Source organism: Arthroderma uncinatum (genome assembly GCF_011692745.1).
Source record: "Arthroderma uncinatum strain CBS 119779 chromosome Unknown scaffold1, whole genome shotgun sequence".
NCBI lineage: Eukaryota > Fungi > Ascomycota > Eurotiomycetes > Onygenales > Arthrodermataceae > Arthroderma > Arthroderma uncinatum.
Genome location: NW_022983863.1, coordinates 5128021 through 5152958, shown reverse-complemented (window position 1 = coordinate 5152958; position 24938 = coordinate 5128021). Strand labels below are relative to the sequence as shown.

Below are 24938 nucleotides of genomic sequence, written 5' to 3'. Positions count from 1 at the left end.
AAAACATTGCAAAGGGCAGTTAAGTCAGATCAGTTGTAACAACTCAAGTAAACGTAGTATCATAAGTTTACATAAAGCCAGCGAAGAAAAGGAAGGAATAAATCACAATTCTTCGTGACCAGAGGCCTCAGCGGTCTCCTCGGAGGCCTTGGCGGTCTCGGTGCTGGATTCAGCAGGGGTCTCGGAAGCGGCGTCAACCTTGACCTTGTTGGTGACATCACCCTCTTCCTTGATCTTCTTCTCGTCGTAGGCGTCGACCTTGAACTTGCCGTTGTCACGGACGAAGTTGGCGAGGTCCTCGATGCTGCGGGAGCCAGTGTACTCAATTGGCTTGTCCTTGGCGCCGGCGGCGAAGAGCTTGATGGTAGGGAAGCCCTGGATCTCGTCTGGGATGTCGTTGGCGGTGGCATCGACCTTGGCGATGGTCACCTTGGAGTCGAAGTCCTTGTTGTCCTTGTAGAGGGCACCGAGCTGCTCGTACTTGGGGGCGAGACTGCACGGACGGTGTTAGTGACGTATAAGAGGCTGAAACAGGGGGAGGGGGAGGAGAAGAGCCAACTTACGCCTTGCAGTGTCCGCACCATGGGGCGTAGAACTCAACGAGGACGTCCTTCTCGTTGTCGATGACGATCTGCTTGTAGGTGTGGGCGACGATGGTGGCAACTGGGCCGTCGTTGGATTCTGGGATAGGCTCAGACTTGATGCTGGGCTCGATCTCGCCGGAGATGACGCCCTCGACGAACTTGGTGATCTCATCTTGGGTGATCTTCTTCTCCTGGTCGTATGGGTACTTCTTGTTGCCGACGGTGTCCTGGATGGCGAAGGCTGGGAACTTCTCTGGGATAAGGTTGAGGTTTGCGGCATGGGCACCGAAAGCCTTGGAGTCGATGGTAGCGAAGTTGATCTTGCCCTTTAGCTTTTTGGCGAGGTCCTTGAATTCGGTGGAGAACTTCTCACGCTCCTCGGTGGTGTCTGCGAAGATGTATGCGAGGGGAATGCCAGCCTGTGCCTGTTAGCATCGTCTTGAACATCATTGAAGCAGCAGCTAGGGATACATACCGACATGTAGTCAGAGTAGGTCTCTGGGCCAACGGCACCGACGAGCGGGATGCTGGCGGTCTTGACGAAAGCCTTGAGAGCGTCGGCCTCGATCTTGCCGTCGTAGACATCCTTGCGGTCATCGAATTCCTTGTAGAGGACAACACCGGGGATGGTGACGCCCTCGGCCTTGGCCAGCTCAGCGCTGCTGGTGCCGGCGAAGAGGAAGTCGTCTCTCATGGAGTCAGCGAGCGCGGTGAAGGTCTCGTTGGAGGCCTTGTCATTCTCGCCGATGAAGCCGACGATGACGACCTTGTCGAGGGCCTTGACCTCCTCGAAGTTATCGGGGGTGACCACAGAGACAGATGGGAGGCTCTGCTTGATCATGTATGAAGTGAGGCTGTCCATGTTAGCTGCCATCTATATAAAAGAGAGTAGATTCGACTCACGCTGGGGCCTTGCGAGCACCATTGTATGGCTTGACGGTATCGAGGCCACGGAAGACCTTGAGGGTAGGGTATCCCTCGACGCCGTACTCCTGGCAGAGGTCTGCCTCCTCGGTGCAGTCTACCTTGACGAGGGGGATCTTCTTGTCCTTGAGCTCGGTGGCAGCGATCTCGTACTCCGGGGCGAGGGCCTTGCAGTGGCCGCACCATGGAGCGTAGAACTCGGCGAGGACGAGCTCGTGTTCCTTGATGAAGTCCTTGAAGGTGTCCGTCTTGAGGGCGTGGACGTCCGAGGCGGCGTCGTCAGCGGCGAAGACGGCGGGGACCAGCGAGGCGCCGGCGAGGGCGAGGAGGAGGTTTCGAACACCCGGCATGGTTGCTAGTGGTCAATTGGGGCAGACGGCTGAGTGTGAGGATGGAGGAAGAGTTGCTGGAAGTTGGGGATGGGATGGTTAATATATGAGGCGGGAGTTGCTGCTTTTAGCTTGAGGACAATCTGTTCTTTTGCCCGCAGTTCAGCCTCCCAGCTAGTAATTGGCTGGTTCACGCCAGTTGTATTTTGAATCTCGCTACATTATCTACGTTCTAGTTACATTAGTTATAGATAGATAGATGTTGATAGTACTCCGTATAGTGTAGATGTTCATAGTTGTAGTTGATAGGTAGATGTAGATGTAGATGGTGTAGGTAGATGTTGATGTTGATGTTGATAGGTGTAGATGTAGTAGATAACTATTTATAGCCTCACTCCAGCCTCACGATAGATAAACATGAGATAGAGCGAGAGAGACAGAGAGAGAGAGAGAAGATGAAGGAGATGAAGTTCCCGAACTACCTGCCGCAGACTGAAGCAGAGTACGTCCTCGCCATCGATACAAGATATAGATATACTGACCAGCCAGCCACGAGTCCTCGCTGCGATGCGCCAACTGCGCGGCCACCATCTGCCTCACCTCGCAGGTCGTCAGCAAGGGCTTCACCGGCCGCCACGGACGAGCGTATCTCGTAGCTGACCCCAAAGCTGCCCATCCGGCCGCCAGCGCGCTCGCAAACACAGTCGCCCACCGCGCCGTCGCCCGGCAGCTCGTCACCGGCGCCCACACGGTCAGCGACATCGCCTGTCGCTTCTGCCACTCGGTGCTGGGCTGGAAGTACATCGCGGCCGAGGACGAGAGCCAGAAGTACAAGGTGGGCAAGTTCATCGTCGAGAGCAAGCGGATCAGCCTGTCCTCGTCCTGGGAGCGGCCTTCATCTACTTCTACTACAACATCTACTACATCTACGGACGGGGTCAAGGGCGACGAGATCGAGTTCGATAGCCAGGACGAAGACGAGTGCGAGGATCTGTTCTCTGGTATATGGACTCCCTCTCTGGCCAAGCGGAGGCGTAGGCGGAAACAACGCTCGTCGTAAATACCCGGCTTCGTCTGTCATTTCATAATAATATACAAGCAGGTCTCTTTCATATCTGTGGACGTTGAGAATCAACTCTCCCCCTTTAGTTTCTTAGGGTTCGTCTCCTCCTCTGGCTCCAGCGGCCGCTTCCCTTTGCCCTCTGGCTCACTTGATGAAGCTGGAGCTGGGGCTGGCTTCTTCTTCTTCACGAGTCCGCTCAGGTCATTTGCGACCTTGGTGAGTTCCTCCAGCTTGATCGACTGGGCGGCTGCTTGCTCCTCCTTGGTCCGTTCCGCGTTGGGGATAGACACCGGCGGCCGACGAAGGTCGACGAGCTGGCAAGAAAGTTAGCAAGCGGACAGTAACGAGGATGTTTTCTTACAAGTGTTCAACGTACCCGCTGTTCCATGTCTGATACAATTTCCTTGACGTCCTCCATGTTCCGTTTTATCTTTGACACTGCCTCCGCATCTTCTGCACCAATACTCTCAATTCGGGCTTCTTCCTTTGCAATTCGTCCCTTGCAGCTCTTGATCGCCATTTCCATGTATCCTGCAGCTCGCTCTCGGGCAGCTGGGTCGTATTGCGGCTCTGCATCATTCGCTTGGTCGTCCTCTTCCCCTTCTTTCTTCATGACCGAAGAGAACTCCATGGCGAGTGACAGTTTATAATAGCACTCAGCAATGATAGGATCTTCTAGCGAATATAGCTCTTCCTTTATCCGTAGTGACGACTGAAGATCGGTGGCTGCGTCCGGGAATCTCTCGCCTTCTAGTGATATCTCGGCCTGGAGGTCGTATGTGTCGGCCAGCCGTTCCTTCACCTGTCGTAGCTTCTCCTCGTTCTTCTCCTTGTCTTGTTCCAGTTCACTCCGCTGCCGTTCATACAGCACACGACTCAGATCCAGGATCTCAAACGCATTCGCAAAGTCGTCATCTTCTTCCTCTTCCTCTCCACCTTTACCCCCTTCGTCTTCGTCGTCGTCCTCTTCGTCATCCGAAGCCTCCAGGTTCTCATCCCCGATAAACTGGAAAAGAGGTGTTGCACCAGTCTTGCTCTGGCCAGCTGACGGTCCTCCCAGTCCTTCACCTTCACCCCCCTCCTCCATTCGCTTAGCAAGCGCATCTTTGATAATGCTCGAAGACAACCCTTCTTCCTCTGTAGAAGTCTTCCCCGTCTTGCTGCTCGATCCTCCGGCCGGCTCAGTCGTAGCCTGGGGCATCTTCGCGCCCAACACGTCGCTCTTGCTCACGCCAACATGGTACAAACACTTCCCGTAGGAATATAGTATATCTGCGTTCTCAGGTGCCATGTCGCCATTTATCTCGGCCTGAAGCTCGGCCGCCTGGGAATAGAGGTCTACGGCTTTGCCATAGTCCTTCGTCGCCTCGTTGGCAGACGCGAGCTTGATGAGTTGAGCTAGTTGGCTCTTCTGGTCTGTCCCCGTAGCTTCACTGTCCATTGCTGTCGTTTCGGCCTTGGGTTGCATTTCGTCACCCATCGTAATTAGCGTCACTGTGCCGTCTGAGAAGGTAGAGCGAGATCTCAAGAAGCTGTGTGGTCCTTGTTCGTGTGTTCGTTGTGAAGAGTTCTTTTTGAAGAGAGCAAAAAGTGATGTAATCTGGCAACGCGCTAGCAAAGTCGCAAACGCGTTCAGATCGTTAATTGAAATCCACGCGTCAAGCTTCAACTGCACCGCTCACACTTCGATGCAGGTTATATAAATATTTACTGCGGAATATTAAATATACAATATCACCCATGGTCAATCTCCAGGCATCAGTACCTATCCGGTATGGACCTCGCTTCCATCTCGTTTCGAGCCCCCGCTAACTTCATCGTTAAAGCTCAGGTATCAATGAATCAAACGCCTCCAGGGCCCATGAACCCTCCGTACTCCCCGTCGTTATACCCCCTAATACAATTAGGCCGCTAGCTTTTCGGACACTCTCGAAACGACACAACCTAGCTTTCAATTCGTCTACATTACAAGCCCTTGCGACCTTCATCGGCAAGTCCTGTGGCTCGAGATGGCGCCAGGAAGGACTTGCGGACCTGGTACTCGATGAAGTTGCGAAGTTATGGAAGCAGTCTGGGGGTGGTTCGATCGTGGAGGATGGTCCAAAGCTATGCTTAAAGACTATATTGGCCGAATTAGAAAGCTACATGGTCGGAGGCCGGGTTCAACACGATCGAAAGGCCGTAGCTAAGAAGGCTCCTGATACATCTATACCCCAAAAGAAGCGTGAACATAGCGGACTCGATCGAAGTGACTCTCAAGTCCAACCAGCCGATAAAGACGTTTCTGCGCCCCAGGAAGCTGAGCCTGATCTTGCAGAACAACCTGCCGATTCCCCAGATAAGCAGCGAGATCGTGCAAGAAAACGGGTTAAAATTGTCAGCGCATTCGAACAGCAGCGATTAACATACAATGTGAACAAGAAACATTTTGAACCGCCACACGGGCATCCCTCTCTCTTTCCCCCGGCTAACAACAGGGTGAGCCTCTTTCGGGATCGTTATTATCGTCTTCATCAACGGCTACTACGGAATGAAACTTTTCAAACATCGACGTTACCTACATCCTTCAGCGAGTCGAATGCCGCTTCCCAGTCAAATCAACCCTACAAGCTCACCTCTATCACAAGCTTGCAGGGACGAGGAAATACCAACCATTTGCTATTGGGCTTGCTCTCAATTTCCCCAAACGGAGGATATATTCTATCTGATCCCTCAGGAACAGTAGCTATAGATATGGAACATGCCAAGGGGATTCCAGTAAACGGTGCCTGGTTTGTGCCAGGGATGATCTTGCTCGTTGATGGGGTCTATGAAGACGATGACGAAGATTCAGTAGCTCTAGGCTCCGGAGCAATTGGCGGGAAATTCCTTGCAGTATCTGTTGGGGGCCCTCCGTGCGAGAGAAGGGAAGTTTCTCTTGGTATTGACAACCAGAGCCGTGGTTGGAATACAAAGCTACCGACTGACTCTGCGCTTGACCCGATAGATGGTGAAGTCGGGTCGAGTCAGGCGGAATCTGCGAAAACAAATGCACTATCACGCCGACAGATGGAAGAGCAGCATGTCGTCATCATGGGCGAAGTGAATCTGGATAATCCAAAGACCCTACAAGCGCTTTCAATGGTGCTAGAGAAATACAATGCAGCATCCGACAATAAAGTGCCTCCGACATTTGTCTTGATAGGCAACTTTGTCCACGACGCGGCAATTGGAGCTGGGAACTGTGGGAGTATTGAATATAAAGAATTCTTTGACAGCCTTGCTTCAGTGTTGACGCAATTCCCTAACCTCCTTCGAAGTTCAACCTTCGTGTTTGTACCCGGTGAGAATGATCCATGGGCCTCTTCATTTTCCCCTGGAGCAACCGCATGTATCCCGAGGCCGTTGATCCCGGAGTTATTTACCTCTCGAATTCGCCGAGTTTTCCAATCAGCTTACAGTCAGGATCATTCCATCTCCTCCCGCCAGATAGACGAATCGGCTGTCTGGTCCTCGAACCCTACCCGGATAACCATTGATGAGCCGAGTGTTTCAGAAATAGTCGTTTTCAGAGACATTATTTCTGGCAGACTACGACGGAATGCGGTAGTCATGAAGAATGACAGTGTAGCGAAACCCTTACAGGACGACGCTGAAGACACAAGTCAGGACACCACTAATCTCGACCCTGAAGAAGATAACTCAACGGCAGCAAACAAGCGGCAACGGGATGAAGTACATCCAAGCTTACTTGCAGCCCGGAAACTGGTCAAGTCAATATTAGACCAAGGTTATCTCAGCCCGTTTTCACCGGCCGTACGCCCGATTCTATGGGACCATAGCTCATCATTGCACCTGTATCCTCTCCCCACCGCTTTAGTGCTGGCTGATCCCGACGCAGACCCGTTTACAGTCACCTATGAAGGTTGTCACGCTATGAATCCCGGGCGATTTGTAGTTGAAGGAAGTAGTGACACTGCAAGATGGATTGAATATAACATGGCTACGAAAAAGGGGTGTATAAAGGAGGAATTTCTTTGAATAGATTGGTGGATAAGCATTTAGCAAAGTCTTAGTTTTAACGAATTATGCTACGGATACCTGATCGAAATAACATGAATTGAATAATATATAATCATAACTTTGCAAATCCTACAGTCGACTAATTAAGTCCGTTGATTATCTTGTAGGTCTATCCCCGAAAACCTGTATATCAACCATGTCCCATAACACAATTGAAGATATCTAACAGCTGTTTCAACCATACTACTCTACCTCACGGACCAAAAAGCCCTCGTCACGAAGGTGGTTCTTTACATCTGAGACGGCATAGGTACCGCGGTGGAACTAAATAGAGTTAGCGCAAGGCACAAATGTAGGGAGATATTCATATATCTTCAAGATGAACATACCATGCCAGCACCCAGTGCAGCATCTGTCGAAGTCTTTTCGAATACCTCTGCAAAATGTCCAGGATTTCCAGCTCCACTGGAGGCAATGACCGGAATGGTAGTAAAGGACTTGACATCATTGATCAATTCAAGGTCAAATCCACTGTTTGTCCCATCCTTGTCGATGCAGTTCAATAATATCTCGCCAGCCCCCATCGCCTCAACGGCCTCGATGAGTTGCTTAATGTCAAAATCTCTTCCTTCTCGGCCACCCTTAATCGTACATTGAAACCAGCAATACTTCTCCCCTTTTTCGCTTGGAAACTTGGTCTCGAATGTATGGTAGGTGGTATCTTCAGGGAAAGAGACGTATATACGTCGTGGATCAACACTGACGACAACAGCCTGTTTACCATAGGCGTTCGAAATGGTTTCAATGGCCGTCTTGCCAGTCAATTTCTTTCCAGAAGCATAATATTCTTCAGCGGCAGTCACAGCGTCTGATCCGATGCTAACTTTATCAGCACCAGACTTAAAGTACATCTTAGCCACGTCCAGAGCAGAGACAACGGTTCCATCTGTATCTGTCGTATCTCTAATACCACCACCAATGGTTAGAGGCACGAAAACGGTCTCAGAAGTTTGTCGTAAAACTTCCAACATCGGCAGGTCGGCTAGTGGGCAGTTTCTGTACGATGTGATGTTGAGGAACGTTACTTCGTCGGCGCCTTCTAGGTAATATTTCTTTGCCATGTCGACAGGTTTCCCCAAATTTCTCACTTGGCCGCGTCCTTCAGCTCCAGATTTTTCTCGAACATCGTACTGGTCACCCTTGGTAACCACCAAATCACCTTCGTCGTTGGTGCGGACATCAAGACAGGCAATTATTCGTCTTGTCAGTCCATCCCTGGCGGTAGAAAGATCGGAAGCAGGGAGATCATCGATCTCCTTGCCCTTGAGAAATGCATCCAGAACCCTCAATCCTGCCTGACCACTTTTCTCTGGGTGAAATTGAGTTGCAAACACGTTTCCCCGTCCTAAGGCTCCAATGAAGGTTTCGTTCTTATATTTGCCGGTTGCAACCTTCCATCCTTGAGCTTGAAGGACAGTGGCATCACAGGGAGCCGCGTAAGAATGGACATAATAATATTTACTACGAGGATTGAGGCCATAGTAGCACTTGTTCTCGCTGTAGATGGCGGAATTCCAACCAATGTGAGGGACACTCTTGTCAGAGGAATCAAACTTCTTGAGTGATATAGGGATCAGTCCTAATCCCTTGACATCGGGAGCCTCCTCTGACGTTTCAAACAAGGCCTGCAAGCCAACACATATTCCCATGAACGGCTTTCCAGAGTTAATATGCTCCTTTATTGGCTCGAGAAACCCGCCGCTGGAAAGCTGGCTCATGCAGTGGCCAAAGTGACCAACACCAGGTAAAATCAGAATCTAGTATGAATTGTGAGCATTCGTAGAAATTCATAGTGATAAACAGAGGAATAATCATACTTCCGCTTTTTGGATATCTTGAGGCGACTTTATCCATTTTACTTGACAATCCAGCTTATTTAATGCATTGACGAGGGACCGGATGTTCCCCGCGACATAATCTAGGAGATGAACAGTAGGCATTGTGACGGCTGCCGGAATTGAACAACTGAAGAGATTGTAGATTTCTGGTCTCCCCTTTCTCTATCGTCGTGGAATACGTATCCTTTTCGCTGTTAAGTGACTCAGAAATCAATTTTTTGTTATCGCTAATTAACTATTTATGAATTCGCGTTTTAGGTTCTAACCCCGCTTTATAATATATTTAAGAACATCCTTTCTATCCAACATGACGCGTATATAAACGAATTGTTTCTTCAATTGCCCGACCTGAACAGGAAAAAAACAAATTATCATTCAAAAGAATCACCTCGAACGCTAGACTGTAAATATTATCATGGGTGGTTGCGCATAGATCGTGTGGCGGAATACGAAGTATCTCAAGCCCGAGCACACCCTTGTCTGAAGATCCAGACAAGCTTTTAGTATGGGCAGGGGATAGCGACTATTCGTGCTTTGGGATGTTGATATCCAGTCCCTTGAGGTCGATAAGGCGATTGCAGGGCTATGTTGGATGTTAATACCGGGCCTGCAGAAGATAGGGATGGATTACCTACAGGCGAGAACTGCCGAAGCTTGACCCCTGCTTCCTTCAATACTGCTGCCGTCTAAGTGAAGTTAGAAAACACCGACAATAAACCGTGGAGGACGGGAAGGAAATAGGAGACAGGCACGAACATCGCTATCCATGTGATACCCCTGGGAGTATACTACTTCTGCTATGCCGAGTTGAGCTATCTTGACGCTACACGTCAGACATGGACATCTGCTGTATGTTAGTGTCTATATAGAGCATGGGGATGTGGAAGACACCAACGTGTTGCAATAGAGGATAGATCCTTCTCCGATTCTTTGTCTCCCGGCCTCCAGTAAAGCGTTTTCTTCAGCATGCATGCAGAGACATGTCGATAAAACTGTACCCCCGGCCTGGCCCATGTTGCAGCGAGGACCTATGAATAGTCAGAATATCACTATTAACCTCAACGGAGGAGAAGGAAGCCATACATCCACCCTCATTACAATTCTTCATATGGCGAGGGGTTCCATTGTACCCCGTGGTCATAACGCGATTCTCTTTGACAAGCACACATCCCACTCGTCGCTTCATGCAATTACTTCTCTGTGCCGCCAAGGACGCCAATTGCATAAAGTATTGATCCCAGACGGGCCGTAAGCGGTTGTTGTTTAGCAAGTCCAAGGAGTCCAGCGCAGAGTGTAATTCGTTTAACGAAGAGGACGTATTAAACAGACGAACATGTGCTCGATCCAGTAGATAGGCAGCGCCGATTTTGGGGTCGTATTGGGTGTGATCGCTAATCAGAACAAACCTCTCCAGATCTGGTGGCTCTAGCTGTTTCCTCCAGCATCTATTTCCGAATATCAGCATTCCCTGTTCATTAAATAGAAGCTAGTGCCGAACAAACAGACCTATCGGTGAACCGGCGCCAGCGCAGAGATATCGGGGCATCAACGCTAATTAATAGGAAGAACGGCCTTAGGAGAAGCCTTTCTAGCGCAGAATCATCCGGTATATCTGTAGTTACCCAGAGTTCTCGCCATCTCGGGGTCACAAAGTCGATTAGTTCATCGGTTGTTTCGAAGGTCTGGGCTGACGGGTCCGGGGAGCTGGTGAGCGAAAGCTGCTCAAATTGTTCTTCAACGATGGTCTGATGGTTCCCTGGAGCAATGGAGAGCTGCTGAAATCCGTGATTCTTTATCAAAAAATTGGCAACGGATTTCTTCCCGGCACATATACCTGTATTACTGAATTAGCAAATTGCCGTTTCAGGGACCGCATGATGGATGAGAATATACCTCCACAAATACCAACCAACATCTCTTCAATACGCCACCTATTCCGGTTGGATTACCTGGTATAGGTTAAACACTACTCGCTGTCGAGAGGTATAATAGATATAGCGGGTGTTGTACTTTTGTGTGCGGTGGTAAACAAACGCCGCTGTAAGCTTTCGTCGATTGGATGCTGGCCTCCGACACTTCAACTGCTCAAATGGAATAATAATTGAAGAGAATTTTAATTCAACTTCCGCGGGATCTGTCTTTAAATATACCCTTTGAACGTAGGTATATGCTTAATGCCTAACTATAGCATCTCCATATAAACATGCCAACACACATATGTATACAGGTGTTGGCACGAGTGGTCTCCGTACAGGTGCTTCCCGCCTAGCGCTGGCCAGCTTGCAGGACTTGCAGTTGATAAATCCAACGCCAACCTTCTTATGGATGTGTAAAGCTCTACTGGTACGAGTATATATACAGGATATCTCTCTCATATTTCACATATTGCTGGATAGCGACGAGAACACAAAAGGAGGACCAAGATGTGTCTAAAGCGGCCACCAGAGGCTAAAAGCAGCGCAAGATGTCCGATCTGCTGACTAAGTCAGGCGCCTGTCCTTGTCCCGCTGATCTCGAAGATGCAAAGAGTAGAGAGAGAGCTATATCAACAAGCCAGCGGCCTTCTTCTCTTTTACACATGAGTCTGGCTGCATCTTGATATAACGTACTGTAACTTCAACCTTCACTTACAGGCGCAGTAACCAGCCAAGATGCAGTACACGCCGTTTATCTCTGACATAGAGCTGCCCTTCTACTCCTCACTGGCTTCACTCAAGGTTGACCATGACAAGCTCGACGACTCCGCACGCAAAGTACTCGGACTTTATGAAATAAAGCCGTCCGATCGCCCCGAGGAGTCATGTCGAATGCAGATACTAGGAAATTCCTTGCTTAAAGACGAGTAAGTGTCGCTTTCACGGTCTCTCTGCCCCTCTCTAGGACGCCGGCTTACCCATGACATCATCAGCGTTCCGGCAGGCTACTATCGGGCAGAGGGCATGATTAAGAATGTAAACACGATCGAGGAGTATCGAAATGCAGATAAGCCTGCGCTCTTGCAGCTGGCAGGGAAAACTGTAGGTGATAGAGTGCTTGTTTTTAACATTTCCTTATTTTGATGGCCGTGCTAATGATCCAAATTTGGTGAAAGGTATGGGATGCTATTAATGATGGAACCATATATTCATGTCCTTCGTTGCTGGCGTCTTTCACAGTCCTTTCATTCGCGGATCTCAAGAAATACAAGTTCTCCTACTGGTTTGCGTTTCCGGCAATCCATTCAAGTCCGCCATGGGCCCTAGTATCAGACTCCACCAACAAGGGCTCGACTGATACCCCTGATCAGAAATCTGCGAGCAGTGCATCGCGGCAGTTGACTGGCCTTGAGACTGCAACTTTAGTTGATGCTGTTCAGACTTGGCGGTATGGGGTTGACGCCCGCCAGCACGGTTTTTTCCTGGCCAAAAAGGTCCGGGGTGCTGCTAAGGACAACGAGCCGAAGGAGGACCAAGCGAAGGAGGCAACCTTGGCTAGTTACGAATGGCGCGTTTCCTCGCTGTCTGAGTATGAGGAAGGATTTTTCGATAATGCCGAGAAGGAAGATCGTTATATCTGCTTCGCGGACCCATCCAATTATGATGACGCACCTAGCTGGGTGCTAAGAAACCTGTTGGTGCTTGTCCAGAAAAGGTGGAAGCTCAATAGGGTCCAAATCATGAGATACCGCGACGTGCATGCACGGAGAGACCAAGGAAGGAGTGTGGTCATGACACTAGAAACTGAAGGCTCTCAACCAAATGCCAGCGCAGAGGGTAGTGAAGAACATCCAACTATGCCCAAAATCACAGGATGGGAGCGAAATCCCGCCGGCAAGCTCTCTGGTCGAACAGTTGACCTCAAAGAATATATGGATCCACAAAGGTTTGTACATGTTCACAACGCTCTGAGAACATAGCTCACCCCGTTTCAAATATAGGCTGGCCGATCAATCAGTAGACCTGAACCTCAAGTTGATGAAGTGGAGAATCAGCCCAAATCTCAACCTCGAAAATATCAAGACAACTAAATGTTTGTTACTTGGCGCTGGTACACTTGGAAGTTACGTTGCTAGGAATCTTCTTGTAAGTATAAAATCGTTGCAAAAGGAGGTTGCATATATGCTAATTTGCAATCGTAGGGCTGGGGTGTTCACAAAATCACGTTTGTCGACAATGGATCTGTTTCTTTCTCCAACCCAGTTAGGCAGCCTCTGTTTAACTTCAAGGATTGCTTAGAGGGTGGAGCTAAGAAGGCGTTGCGTGCTGCCGAAGCTCTCAAAGAGATATATCCAGGTGTTGACTCGACAGGTCATGTCCTCTCGGTGCCGATGGCGGGACATCCAGTGGTAGATGAAGAGAAGACTAAAGCTGATTTTGATTTGCTGAAGCAGCTCATTGAGGAGCATGATGCCATATTCCTGTTGATGGACACACGAGAATCCCGCTGGCTGCCAACCTTATTAGGAAAAGCAGCGGGTAAAATAGTCTTGAATGCCGCTCTAGGATTTGACACGTTTGTCGTTATGCGCCATGGCTCTGTCAAGACGGCAGGCTCCCAAGATGGGCTTGGATGTTACTTTTGCAACGATGTTGTTGCACCGGCCAACGTAAGCATCAACCCCATCCTTCAGCCAAATTACACCACTAACACTCTCATTAGTCCGTCAAGGCGCAGACTTTGGACCAACAGTGCACTGTCACAAGGCCGGGTATTGCTGCTATCGCATCTGCTCTTTTAGTAGAGCTTTTCGTATCCATCGTACAGCATCCTCACGGCGCAGAAGCTCCTGCGACTACTTCTCTCGATGAAGACAACAGCGAAAACCCCCATCCGCTAGGCATAGTACCGCATCAAATTAGAGGGTATCTGTCAAGATTCAACAATGTCGTCGTCACCGGCAAGGATTACCCATTCTGCAGTGCCTGCTCCAGCAAGGTCCTTGACTTATACCTGCAGGATGGCTGGAACTTCGTCAAGCGCGCAATGAATGAGAATTCGTATATCGAGGAAGTAAGCGGGCTAAAAGAGGTTTGTCAACGCTGAAATCCAGGACTAGTGATGTTCGCTAACGAAAGTAGGTCCAGCGTCTGGCGGATGCAGCTGCTGCAGAGCTAGATTTTTCCGGAGACTCAGACGCCGGTGATGACGATGAATTGGTCGAGATTTAATGATACCCGATGTCGAGACATGGTACAAGCTTTCGACACTCCATTCGCATGCCCTAATCTTTTTGCTGCTTTTCGCTTCTTCTTCGTATACCGATGAAGTACGCTTCTTTGGATTCCTAGGGGAATTCTTAGCAAAGCACAAGGAAGGGGAGATAATACAGGGGCCTTACGCTGCGTGAAGACTCCGGTTTCTCACGGTATACCCGATAGAACAGCCGTTTCAATTCGTTTTCGAATTCCTTCTCCTCGGGTCCCTGATAGTATTTGCACACGAAATGGCCCCCTTCTTTTAAGACGTTAGAGGCGAAATTGAGCGCGGCCTTACATAGTTCCTATTCACATTGTCCGTCAGCAGTGGACATTGTATTTATTATTGAAGATTCCACATACCATACTGCCCAGATGGTCGCGAGATTTCGTGCCGCTTGTATTCATCAACCTTTCAACATGTTAGCCTGGTATTCTCTTTTCGTTCGTAGGCCTTTCTGTAAGACAAACATGTCACTAAGAACCACGTCGACAGATCCCACTTTGGCCTTCCTTGGTGTCTGTTTATTTTCTTCTCCTTCCTTAGCTATATTGGCGCTAGAGCTTCTTTCTAAATCAATATAGCCCCCGTTACCCTCCATGTCTGGGTTCGGGATCGGAGCCGGCTCTTCATCGTTTTTGGAGGGAGATAACTGTGACCGTGGTCGACCCCGGTCTGGATCTCGGACAAAATCCTTCACAAACTGCTGTACCCGGGGAGATAGGAAGTTCCCCTGGATAGTAGACACTCCTCTCGGGGGTTGCGCGGGAATTATATCGACTCCGACGATCCGTCCGCGAGGTTTTGTGAGATCTGCAGCCACCTATTCGTACATTAGCCCCTCAACCTTTAAGCAATCTACCACGGGTAATTGACAAACCTGAGACCAGGAGCCCGGAGCGTATCCCTTGAATATCCATTAGCATTTGAGCTGGTTTCGAGTATGAAACGACCTTACAAGATCAACCACCGTTTGGCCACTTTTGAACAACCTATACCTATCATTGATCTAGTATATGGGTTAGAACACGATATTCAGCCGGTAAATAGAGCAATTCAAACCTGTAATAGCTTAAAGGCAGCTCGACTCTTCAGTCCCTGCATTCCTGCCTCCTTGGCGTAGGTATCTTTGTTTTGCCTGGTCTGCCATTGCTTTGAAGATATAGACCGAAAGAACTGGTTTGCAGCGGAGCGAGAGCTAAACAGCGCCCTATTCTGGAAAAGAGGCTTCAACATATTTAGTATCGTGAAATTATGAAGCTCAAGTGAACTTTTCCATCGACGAAATAATCCATGGATAGAAAAGTCACTAACGAAACAGCTAGGGGCTGACTAAGACGGCTACATGTGGATACTCGCCCTTATCTAGATAAACAGATCTTCTCCCCAGGCTTCTGCCCACTTACAACCCACTTCCACCAACATCGTCATTATCACCAAGTTGCATGATGGCGTGCGTACACATAGCTTCGGCTGGTATGTATCTGAGCATATCTACTTAGCAGCTTTACCGCTAACACATATTCGACGTGCAGATCTCAGCCCACCTACTGTGAACCAGTCTGTTTACCGTGAGGACTGTACACAATGTTTTGACTCCATAGTAGGCAGCCACAATACTCCCCATACCATATAAATGTCGAGCTGACAGTTGAGAAAGGACAACGATGCAGGGCTAAACGTCTGTCTTCACTGCTTTAACGGAGGCTGCGCTGGGGAGAGGGGACATGGCGCTTTACACACTCGTCGTCATGGCCACCCTCTGGCGTTGAATATCAAGAGAACGAGAAAGCAGGTAGAGGTAGGAATGCCGCATTAGAGTGCTTGCGTATTAATCACTTTCGAGCTAACAATCTTCCAGCGTGCCGAACCACCGGTCAAGATGTCGAAGCTCGCTATCGAAGCAAGCTCTGAGGATGATCAGTACGACGTTGCCACGAAGGTGGTGTGCCTCGAATGCGGTGTTGACAAAGTAGAGGAGTGCTCGCCCAAGGTATTGGAGGTTGTCGATAAGCTGATGCAAGCTCCTACGTTCTCTCGAAAGGAAGAAGTCAAGGCATGGGAGCAGGAGCTCACTCCCTGCGAGCATACCTTAACTTTAGAACAAGGTTCAAACCAAGGAATCAGGATTAGAGGTACGGACTGGGCCGAAACCACACCACCATGCTTAACCACTCGCTCACAACGATTTTTTAGAACCCTCCAAATGTTACGGATGTGACCTACAGGAGAATCTCTGGCTTTGCCTTGAATGTGGCACTGTTGGTTGCGGTCGAGCCCAATTTGGCGGGGTAGGTGGTAACTCTCATGCTCTCGCCCACTCGACCGAGAAATCGCATAGTGTCGCCGTCAAACTTCGATCTATAACCCCTGAAGGTTCGGCAGATATTTACTGCTATACTTGCAACGATGAGAAGACTGACCCGGAGTTGGCCCAACATATTTCACACTGGGGACTCAACATCGCAGAACAGGAAAAAACGGAGAAAAGCCTAACGGAGCTACAAATCGAACAGAACCTCAAATGGGACTTCTCAATGACATCTGATGACGGAAAGGTGTTGAACCCGGTGTTCGGCCCAGAACTTACCGGTCTCAAGAATCTTGGAAACAGCTGCTACATGGCCAGCGTCCTGCAGTGCTTATTCTCGTTGCCAGAGTTTAAGAACCGTTATTTCAAGCCCAACGAGGAGCCACCAACTTCCCCTACCCCAGCCGAGGATCTAGAGACTCAGCTGAGGAAAATTGCAGATGGCCTCCTTTCAGGGCGCTATTCTGTGCCTGACGCGGCCGGCGGTAGTAACTCTGATGTGGTTTACCAGCACGGAATCTCGCCATCAATGTTTAAACATCTTATTGGGAGAGGCCACCCCGAATTTTCAACGATGCGTCAACAAGATGCATTCGAGCTACTCTTGCATCTCTTCAAGATTATCAGTGTTTCCCCTCATTCTACTCAGACGCCAAACCCAGTGGAGTCATTCCGTTTCGCTGTCGAACAACGATTGCAGTGTACGTCATGCCGCAAAGTCCGGTATAAAGTTGACGAGCAAGATAACATCTCGGTCACAGTTCCCGCTATACGGCTAAACCATTTCATGCCGGGCCCTGGAACCGATAAGATGTGGGAAACGGTCCCTCTTAAAACCTGCATTGATATGTTCACGAGGGAGGAAAACGTTGAACTCACCTGCTCAGGGTGCGGCAACAAGAATTTCTCTAAGCGGTCGTTGTTCAAGACACTACCTCAGAACTTGGTGGTAAATGCGCGACGTTGGGAGGTGGTCAATTACGTACCTATGAAACTCGACATTCCAGTAGAGGTTGGCAAGGAGCCACTTGATTTGACCCAATATCTCTCCCTTGGTAAACAGGACAATGAAGAGCTGTTAGCAGACGATGCCGAAAGTGAGCCTGAATTTGTACCCAACTCCGAAGCATATGCGGCTCTGCTAGGCATGGGCTTCCCTGAAAATAGGGTAAAGAAAGCGCTGCATAACACTGGCAACTCCGACCAGGAGGCTGCATTGAATTGGATCCTCGCTCATATGGACGACCCCAGTATTGACGAGCCCATGGCTTCTACTACTCGCTCGGCGACAGGTGCTCCAAAGCCTTCCGACGGCGATGATAAAATCAGCCAACTAGCCGACATGGGCATTCCGCATGACAAGGCCGAGAAGGCTCTTGGAGCTACTGACTGGGATGTCACTAGAGCCTTGGACTGGGTCTTTAGCCATCCCGATGAACCTGCTGCGCCAGAACCTAGTGCTGCTACTACGAGCTCGGCACCATCAACCGCCGTTCCTGGGTCTAACCAAAAGCCTGCCTTGTTCGACCTCCAATCAATTGTCTGCCACAAGGGCACTTCTGTTCATGCAGGGTAAGGCACCACTTCCCCTCAACTTACTTATGAGAACCATACATTGCTAACCGAAAAATAGTCATTACGTCGCATTCATTCGAAAGCATCTCCCTGCAGAGAGCGAGCCTAAGTGGATTCTATTCAACGACGAGAAAGTAGTTGCTGAAGCTGGCGACGTGGAAGAGATGAAGCAGTTTGCATATATTTATATTTTCCGTCGCGTGTAGCATTGCAGTGGTCATGGCGCATGATTCTTTGGTGGCAGGGTAGGTAGCATGGATGATGAAGCTTAAGAATGGGCACACAGCACGAGTCCTTTTCTTCATTATTATTAGTATTACGATGATAGCTTGAAGGTCGGAGAAGCGCTCCGAAATGTTAGCCGAGTTACATTCACTAGATCAATATACTACCATTAAACGCACTCTGAAGAGCATCTAGCCCGCTCCCCCAGCACCAGGTAACTAACTTGCGAACAACCTAATCTCAAAAGGGGTTAACCGAAGCGAATAATATATTAGTATTTTTCTGGTAGGCTAAACTCCCAATAGCTATAATAATTAAAGAGGAGGCAATCAATTGCATGCACCGACTATGGAGAACGCTGCAATGTCATCAACAAGCTGCGAGACCTGATGTGAAAAAAAAAAAGACCGAAGAAAAATATGTATGCAAGAAGGGCTATGGTATACAGTAGACAGCGTTGGATAATATGTATATTTAAACATGTCACGTAAACATAAAAGAAAATATGAGCAAGGAATGTGGATTAAGAAAAAGAAAAGAGAGACGAACAAAGGCCACTCGTTTAGTCGTTATTACCGAAGAAGGAAGCGTTAGAGTATATAGACGACGGCCGGGTGGCGCCGCCGATTGTATCTCGATTATAAAGGGAGGGAGCAGGGAGTGGCAGCCGTGGCTCGCTGTTTGTTAGAGTTCGTATGGATATAGTATTGGGCGGGGCCTTTTTCAGTTCCTTGAATGACGTGTCTATGGGCTGTGATTCATCTGAGCTGTTGTCGCCGGAGATCGATTCAGTGGGCTGTACGCAAGACGATTTAGAGAAGAGCCCGCGGAGGAAAGGTTTGAGTTTCGAAGTTGTTGCTCGACGAGGTAGCTGGGCGGGAGTGAGGGGCCGTTTGATAGGTTTAAATGATTCCTTGGGCCATTGGTGTATGGGGATGTCTGTGAGGGCGAGTTCGGGGAAATGTTTCTCAATGTAGGATAATGGCGCGCCCCTTTCGAATTCTGGTAGAGAAACGACGTTTTCATAGACAAAAGTACGGGCGCTTGATTCCATGCTGTCCCGGGGTATTTCATTTAATGATGCACCCAGCTCTACTGATTTAAAGAGCTGGGATTGCGTTAGAGGAGTCCCTGCTAATTCAGCAATGGTGGGAGACGGTATAGGGGACCCTGCGAGTTCGGGAAGGTTTGGTCGCGTTGAGGGAGGCGACCCTGCTAGTTCGGGGATATCGGGTATGTCCGGGGTGGCTGTCTGTATGCTTATTGAGGGTGATGCGGGTGACCGACCCGGAGAGTCTCTGACGGTCTCTGCTATGGAAAGATTGCTTCTTGAAGGAGTGGGTGATAATTGGTGGCTGACGGAGGAGAATCGATGTTGGAGCTTTGCGCCAAACCTCTTCAGGGATGAAAATGAGCGATCCCTGTGCCGTATATCTGGCAACGGCTTGTCGATGTAGGATGCTCTATTAGGGGGATGTTGATGTTGATGTTGATGTAGATTATCCATTGACACTGCCGCGCGTGGCGGCGTAAATATATCAGGGGAGAGGGTAACCGAACGCTGCAAACAGTAAGCATGTAACAATGACAGTTAGTAGGAAAAGGGATACATACTGTACTGCCTGCGTGATTGAGGCCAATTCTCAGCCGTAGCCTCGAGATGGAAGTAGAGAGGTTGACGAGGAACTCAACCAGCCGGATCCCCTGCGACTGTAGATTGGTGAGACTGGTGAGCCACAGGCCAACCCTCTGAAACATATCAGCGTAGACACCGCCAAAAGAAGGAGACCAGGTGCTCTGGTGTTGGGGCAGGATATTGAGATAGTCCTTGACGGTCCTGACGGCGATGACGGCCTTTCTGAGGTCCTTGAGGGAGTCCTGCAGCGAGATCTCGGAGCGTCTGACAACATGGTTTATCTTGCCGATACAGTCAACAAGAAAGAGCTTGAAGGTCTCGTCGCCGAGCATGGAGTCGAGCACGTCCAGGTTGGCGAGAGGCACGGCCAGCAGGTCGAATCGAGCCGTCAGGTCCTCGTGAGCGAGCTGATAGTCCTCCATCGTCCGCCTCACGAAGCCATCGATCTCGGCGACATGAACACGCAGTATCTGGACCGACTCGAGCTCCGACCTGGCCGAGCCCGTAGCCAGCAAGTGGATGCCAAACGAGACCTGGGCCATGATCTTCCACAGCGGATGATACCGCTCGCCCATGCGCTGCTGCCACTTGCCGGAGCATGACCGCTGGTACTTTGCGTTCTGCAGCAGCTGCTTGCGCCGGGTGACCGCGTCTGGCGGCGAGAGCACTTCCTGGTTGAAGCCGTTGATGGACTCGAGGATGGACTCTTCAAAGGGGCCCTGCAGATGCTCGATGGGGTGTGTTGGCCTGTACACCTCGGACGACTCTGAGGCCGTTGAGGGCGAGTGCGAGGTGGCCGACGACGGCGAGCCCGGCTCAGGGCCGCGAGCAGAAATCATCACCATAGTTAAACGGCCCGAAACGTGGAAGAGAAGTCGTGTAACAGCGCATTGACTGGCAGCAGCCCAAGCCTCTTTAACCAATGCCCCAGATTGGATTGATTAAGGCATACTGTGACATAATTGAGCCAAACGAGTGAATAGTCCGGGGTTGACAGGCTCTCTATCGTAGATGCGGCTCCCTGGAAGAGCCCCTAGACGAGCGAGCAGTCAGCTTGCTTGACGAAGCTGTGGGGAAGAAGCCGGCGTAGTGAGCGTGGGGGACAGCGAGACTAGCAGAGACCCCTGGACGGGCCTGCGCAGACGCTGAGCAGGGCTATAATGAGTGTAATGTCGTCCTGGCCTCGTCGACGGTATCATCGAGAAAGGGAGAGAGAGAGGCGGACGAAGGAGGAGGAAGAGGAGGATGAGGAGATACGAAAACCGCCGCCGGACCTGGCGCTCGTTGCTTTTTCGACTTTGCTTTGGCGTCTGCAGGATGGGCTTAGTCAGGTACTAGCCTGGTCCTGGTGCCTGGAAATATACAGACGAAGGAGAAGATAGAGGATAGACAAAGATATAGAAAGAAGGATAGAGATAGAGATGTCGAAACGAGACGGAAGCCATCTGGCGGCGAAGGAGACGAAGAAACCCAAGGGCAACGGCAGCATCACGTCCTTCTTCGGCGCGCCCAAGACGAAGACGAACGATGAAGACGGTTCAGCTGCGTTCAGCAAGTCGACGACCATCCTCAACTTCAACAAGGCCAGCTGGGCCGCGAAGCTGACGCCGGAGCAGAGAGAGCTGCTGCAGCTCGAGATAGACACGCTGGACGAGAGCTGGCTCGCCTACCTGAAAGATGAGCTCGTCACCAAGGAGTTTCTCAACCTGAAGCGCTTCCTCAGAGACGAGAAGAAGGTCGGGGCAAAGATCTTTCCCCCAGAGCAGGATATCTACTCGTGGTATTTCCCTTCCCCTTCTCTATGATATTGTTGTTCTGTATAGACATCGTGCTAAGAGTGCAGGTCGAGATATACGCCGCTGCACAAGGTCAAGGCCGTGATTATAGGCCAGGATCCATATCACAACCACGGCCAGGCTCACGGTCTCTGCTTCTCTGTCCGCCCGCCGACGCCTGCGCCTCCGTCTCTGAAGAACATCTACATCGCCCTCAAGAACGACTACCCGTCCTTCGAGCTGCCGGCGAACAAGGGCGGCCTCCTCACCCCCTGGGCCGAGCAGGGCGTCCTGCTGCTCAACACCTGTCTGACCGTTCGAGCACACAACGCCAACAGCCACGCGCAGAAAGGGTGGGAGCGTTTCACTCAAAAGGCCATCGACCTGGTGGCCAAGGTCCGGACGCGCGGAGTCGTCTTCCTCGCCTGGGGGTCTCCCGCCGGCAAGAGGATCAGTGCCGTCAACCGGGACAGGCACTGCGTCTTGCAGTCCGTCCACCCGAGTCCGCTCAGCGCTCACAGGGGGTTTGTACGTATCTTGTTACTTTATCACTTCTTACAGGATGTCCAGCTAACGTTGTCTAGTTGAACTGCGGCCACTTCAAAAAGGCAAACGACTGGCTACAGTCCAAATACGGAGACGAAGGCCTGATTGATTGGAGCCTGACTCCGAAAGCAGCGGCCACGGCTGTCTCTAGAACCGTTGCTGCCACGGCCGTATCAACTACGCCACAGGAAGACGATGAGAAGCCAGCTGCGGTCGTGTCTGCTACCGTCACAGTAGAGAAAGACACCAAGGCTGCTACATCTACGGATGCACCCAAAGAGACATCTGCCGATGCAGACGATGATAGTGACTTTGGCCAGGACCTCATCGACGACGACGACGAGGAGGAGACCAAGTGACATTTCACAATCATCTCGTATATCGATACTCTGCTTCTTTTCTTGGACCGTTCTAGCGTTTTAGCCATATTTCATGCTGTCCTTACCTTATCAGGCGTTAACCCGGTAGCGGGGTCGTAATCTTCTACCACTTGATACACCAGCTGGGAATTACATCGATTTTATTCTTTTGGCTTGATATATCTGCCTACAGTGCCAACACTATAACTGTAACCCCCGTAAAAAATAGGATTTGGCTGGCAGATTCTCAATCTATAAGGAAAACGGAACAACAAAAAAAAGAGAAAGAGAGAGAACGAGGAACAACAAGTGGTGTCTGCGAGGGAATCGAGAATAGTGAAAAGCCAACACTATGCTGTACAAAGAAAGTTACTTTACAGGATATTTTCCATTTTTGAACATCAGAGTAAACAGTTCATCGTCGGTACCACATGCGAGTGATCTTGGTGTTTCGCATCTTTCTTTGCAGTTGGAAAATTCCGTACATGAGCGCTTCAGAGGTAGGGGGGCCTAATGCAGTCAGTAACTAGAAATTTAAGCCAGCAGTCATGTATAAACTTACAGCCGGGAACATAGATATCAACAGGCACAATCCTGTCGCATCCACGAACGACAGAGTAACTGTAATGATAATATCCACCGCCGTTGGCGCAACTGCCCATACTAATAACCCATCGTGGCTCGGGCATCTGGTCGTAGACCTGTCTCAAGGCCGGTGCCATCTTATTTGTCAAAGTTCCAGCAACAATCATAACGTCAGACTGGCGGGGGGAGGCTCGGAAAATAATTCCCAGGCGATCCTGATCGTATCGTGGGGTGGACAAGTGCATCATCTCGACGGCACAGCAGGCGAGACCGAAAGTCATGGGCCATAGCGAGCCCTGTCGAGCCCAATTGGCTACCTGGTCGAGAGTCGTCCTAACAAACAAGAAATCCCGCCTATATTAGCCATTGCAATTCCAGCGTTCCTTTCAAGCTCTAAGCTTAACACTGCGAGGAGGACACGAACAAGGCATAGTCCAAAACACCCTGTGGTTTCTCTTGGCTGGGCAGAGGGACCTCTCTCCTTGGTTTCCGCGCGGGAACAGAACCGGCTGTCGACTGTAGAGCGCCCGATTGCTCTGTCGCTGAGTGTGTTGACTGGAATCTGGCGGAGGAGAGGGACGGGAGGGTGGTGGACAGGATGGGGCGATGTTGGCCTGCATGTATCAAACAGTTAGAGCTGACGGCCACAATTGCGCGATCTCAAACCTGGAACCACCTACCCAGCAGCCTGACGGCGAAGTTGCCTCCCCGAGAGGGATTCATGGCTTCGATGCACTAGATACCACGGACGGCGGGCGGGGAGTGTTCCTGTTCGCTTGGTGCTTTCTCGTCCTTTGCAGGTCGTTCGCAGTCGCTGGCTAATATCGTATATCGCGGCCGTGATAGGTCGGGAAACGTGACATCACGTGGTCCGCGGAGCATCGGAGCAACTTCACTTTATCTGATCTTGAAAGCCGAAAGTCTCCAGGCATCAGATAACTCACTCTCTTTCTCTCAACACCATCTACGGAGGACACAAAAGCTACAGATAGCATCACAATGTTCAGAAGAGTCGCTTCCCTTGCGCCGCGGGCGTCCAGATGCCTCGCATCGCCAGCTATAACACGGCCTGCTTTGACGCCACTCGCACCGTCGCCTGCTGTTACCCTCCGGACGACGAGGAGCTACCACGAAAAAGATATGTATCGCCCGTTTCTGTTCCAGTCGTAACCCATCACTGACCTCCTCCGCACTGTTAGATCATTATAGTAACCCCAGGAATGTCGGATCAATGTCAAAGGCAGACCTGGACGTCGGGACCGGCCTAGTCGGTGCTCCGGCTTGCGGCGACGTGATGAAGCTACAGATCAGAGTCGATAAGAGCAACAACACCATCAGCGACGTCAAGTTCAAGACCTTTGGATGTGGAAGCGCTATTGCCAGCTCAAGTTACCTGACCGAATTGGTACGAGGCATGACGCTGGAGGAAGCTGGAAAGATTAGAAATACAGAGATAGCAAAGGAACTTTGCCTACCTCCAGTCAAGCGTGAGTCCAATACTCTATCCCTAAATAACAAATCGTAGATTGCTAACACGAATAATGATAGTGCACTGCTCCATGCTTGCAGAGGACGCTATCAAGTCTGCTATCAATAACTATTATTCCAAGAACCCAGCTCCCACCGACCTCTCTGGCACTGGCGCTTCCATCGCCGATGTCGCCGCTCAACCCGCCACTCCTACCCCAGCTAGTTCGAATTAAGTCGAGATGAAGAAGTTTCTGTTATGATATCACTTCTGTTCTTCCCATTCTTCTCTGTTAATAAGCACCGTGTATTGGTTCTGCTTTTCGAAAAATTATCCCCCCCACTCGGACCATCTCACATTCATTTCCTACCCACTGGTCAAGCGCCGGATTATTTTAAAAATATCTCTATTAAAGCCTGAGCAGCACAGATTGTACATTTGAATCAGCTCTAAACAATGTAACATCTCTCATCACAGAGAGAA

General features: G+C 50.1%; 12 protein-coding genes across 12 annotated transcripts; 6 read left to right on the top strand and 6 right to left on the bottom strand.

The window, feature by feature from the left end:
* Positions 1–102: 102 nt before the first annotated feature.
* Positions 103–1858, bottom strand: GIQ15_01570 (disulfide-isomerase; the record flags this gene model as incomplete). Its single annotated transcript, XM_033548987.1, has 4 exons — positions 103–493; positions 564–1003; positions 1060–1438; positions 1488–1858. 4 exons carry the CDS (start codon positions 1856–1858, stop codon positions 103–105), a joined length of 1581 nt encoding a protein of 526 aa, XP_033409938.1.
* A 434-nt stretch (positions 1859–2292) lies between these two features.
* Positions 2293–2897, top strand: GIQ15_01569 (yippee family protein; the record flags this gene model as incomplete). Its single annotated transcript, XM_033548986.1, has 2 exons — positions 2293–2339; positions 2387–2897. The coding sequence occupies 2 exons, from the start codon at positions 2293–2295 to the stop codon at positions 2895–2897; spliced, it is 558 nt and encodes a 185-aa protein (XP_033409937.1).
* A 71-nt stretch (positions 2898–2968) lies between these two features.
* Positions 2969–4380, bottom strand: GIQ15_01568 (tetratricopeptide repeat domain-containing protein; the record flags this gene model as incomplete). The annotated part of the gene is made up of 2 exons (XM_033548985.1): positions 2969–3214; positions 3277–4380. The coding sequence occupies 2 exons, from the start codon at positions 4378–4380 to the stop codon at positions 2969–2971; spliced, it is 1350 nt and encodes a 449-aa protein (XP_033409936.1).
* Positions 4381–4640: 260 nt separating this feature from the next.
* GIQ15_01567 (DNA polymerase epsilon subunit B) lies at positions 4641–6920 on the top strand (the record flags this gene model as incomplete). The annotated part of the gene is made up of 2 exons (XM_033548984.1): positions 4641–4672; positions 4727–6920. The coding sequence occupies 2 exons, from the start codon at positions 4641–4643 to the stop codon at positions 6918–6920; spliced, it is 2226 nt and encodes a 741-aa protein (XP_033409935.1).
* A 225-nt stretch (positions 6921–7145) lies between these two features.
* GIQ15_01566 (imidazole glycerol phosphate synthase hisHF) lies at positions 7146–8902 on the bottom strand (the record flags this gene model as incomplete). The annotated part of the gene is made up of 3 exons (XM_033548983.1): positions 7146–7226; positions 7292–8719; positions 8780–8902. 3 exons carry the CDS (start codon positions 8900–8902, stop codon positions 7146–7148), a joined length of 1632 nt encoding a protein of 543 aa, XP_033409934.1.
* A 2549-nt stretch (positions 8903–11451) lies between these two features.
* GIQ15_01565 (Atg7p) lies at positions 11452–13947 on the top strand (the record flags this gene model as incomplete). Its single annotated transcript, XM_033548982.1, has 7 exons — positions 11452–11642; positions 11709–11817; positions 11892–12661; positions 12717–12861; positions 12918–13385; positions 13439–13789; positions 13858–13947. The coding sequence occupies 7 exons, from the start codon at positions 11452–11454 to the stop codon at positions 13945–13947; spliced, it is 2124 nt and encodes a 707-aa protein (XP_033409933.1).
* Positions 13948–14000: 53 nt separating this feature from the next.
* On the bottom strand, positions 14001–15211 carry GIQ15_01564 (21S rRNA (uridine(2791)-2'-O)-methyltransferase MRM2; the record flags this gene model as incomplete). The annotated part of the gene is made up of 7 exons (XM_033548981.1): positions 14001–14063; positions 14118–14279; positions 14338–14386; positions 14446–14798; positions 14856–14882; positions 14934–14984; positions 15038–15211. The coding sequence occupies 7 exons, from the start codon at positions 15209–15211 to the stop codon at positions 14001–14003; spliced, it is 879 nt and encodes a 292-aa protein (XP_033409932.1).
* A 209-nt stretch (positions 15212–15420) lies between these two features.
* On the top strand, positions 15421–18067 carry GIQ15_01563 (ubiquitin carboxyl-terminal hydrolase 14; the record flags this gene model as incomplete). The annotated part of the gene is made up of 6 exons (XM_033548980.1): positions 15421–15451; positions 15511–15578; positions 15636–15776; positions 15837–16110; positions 16172–17858; positions 17920–18067. The coding sequence occupies 6 exons, from the start codon at positions 15421–15423 to the stop codon at positions 18065–18067; spliced, it is 2349 nt and encodes a 782-aa protein (XP_033409931.1).
* A 581-nt stretch (positions 18068–18648) lies between these two features.
* On the bottom strand, positions 18649–20567 carry GIQ15_01562 (uncharacterized protein; the record flags this gene model as incomplete). Its single annotated transcript, XM_033548979.1, has 2 exons — positions 18649–19647; positions 19701–20567. 2 exons carry the CDS (start codon positions 20565–20567, stop codon positions 18649–18651), a joined length of 1866 nt encoding a protein of 621 aa, XP_033409930.1.
* A 576-nt stretch (positions 20568–21143) lies between these two features.
* Positions 21144–22402, top strand: GIQ15_01561 (uracil DNA N-glycosylase; the record flags this gene model as incomplete). Its single annotated transcript, XM_033548978.1, has 3 exons — positions 21144–21502; positions 21566–22025; positions 22082–22402. The coding sequence occupies 3 exons, from the start codon at positions 21144–21146 to the stop codon at positions 22400–22402; spliced, it is 1140 nt and encodes a 379-aa protein (XP_033409929.1).
* A 415-nt stretch (positions 22403–22817) lies between these two features.
* GIQ15_01560 (NADH dehydrogenase iron-sulfur protein 7) lies at positions 22818–23710 on the bottom strand (the record flags this gene model as incomplete). Its single annotated transcript, XM_033548977.1, has 4 exons — positions 22818–22912; positions 22965–23341; positions 23412–23601; positions 23668–23710. 4 exons carry the CDS (start codon positions 23708–23710, stop codon positions 22818–22820), a joined length of 705 nt encoding a protein of 234 aa, XP_033409928.1.
* A 508-nt stretch (positions 23711–24218) lies between these two features.
* On the top strand, positions 24219–24690 carry GIQ15_01559 (iron sulfur cluster assembly protein 1; the record flags this gene model as incomplete). Its single annotated transcript, XM_033548976.1, has 2 exons — positions 24219–24474; positions 24536–24690. 2 exons carry the CDS (start codon positions 24219–24221, stop codon positions 24688–24690), a joined length of 411 nt encoding a protein of 136 aa, XP_033409927.1.
* Between the last annotated feature and the right edge of the window lie 248 nt (positions 24691–24938).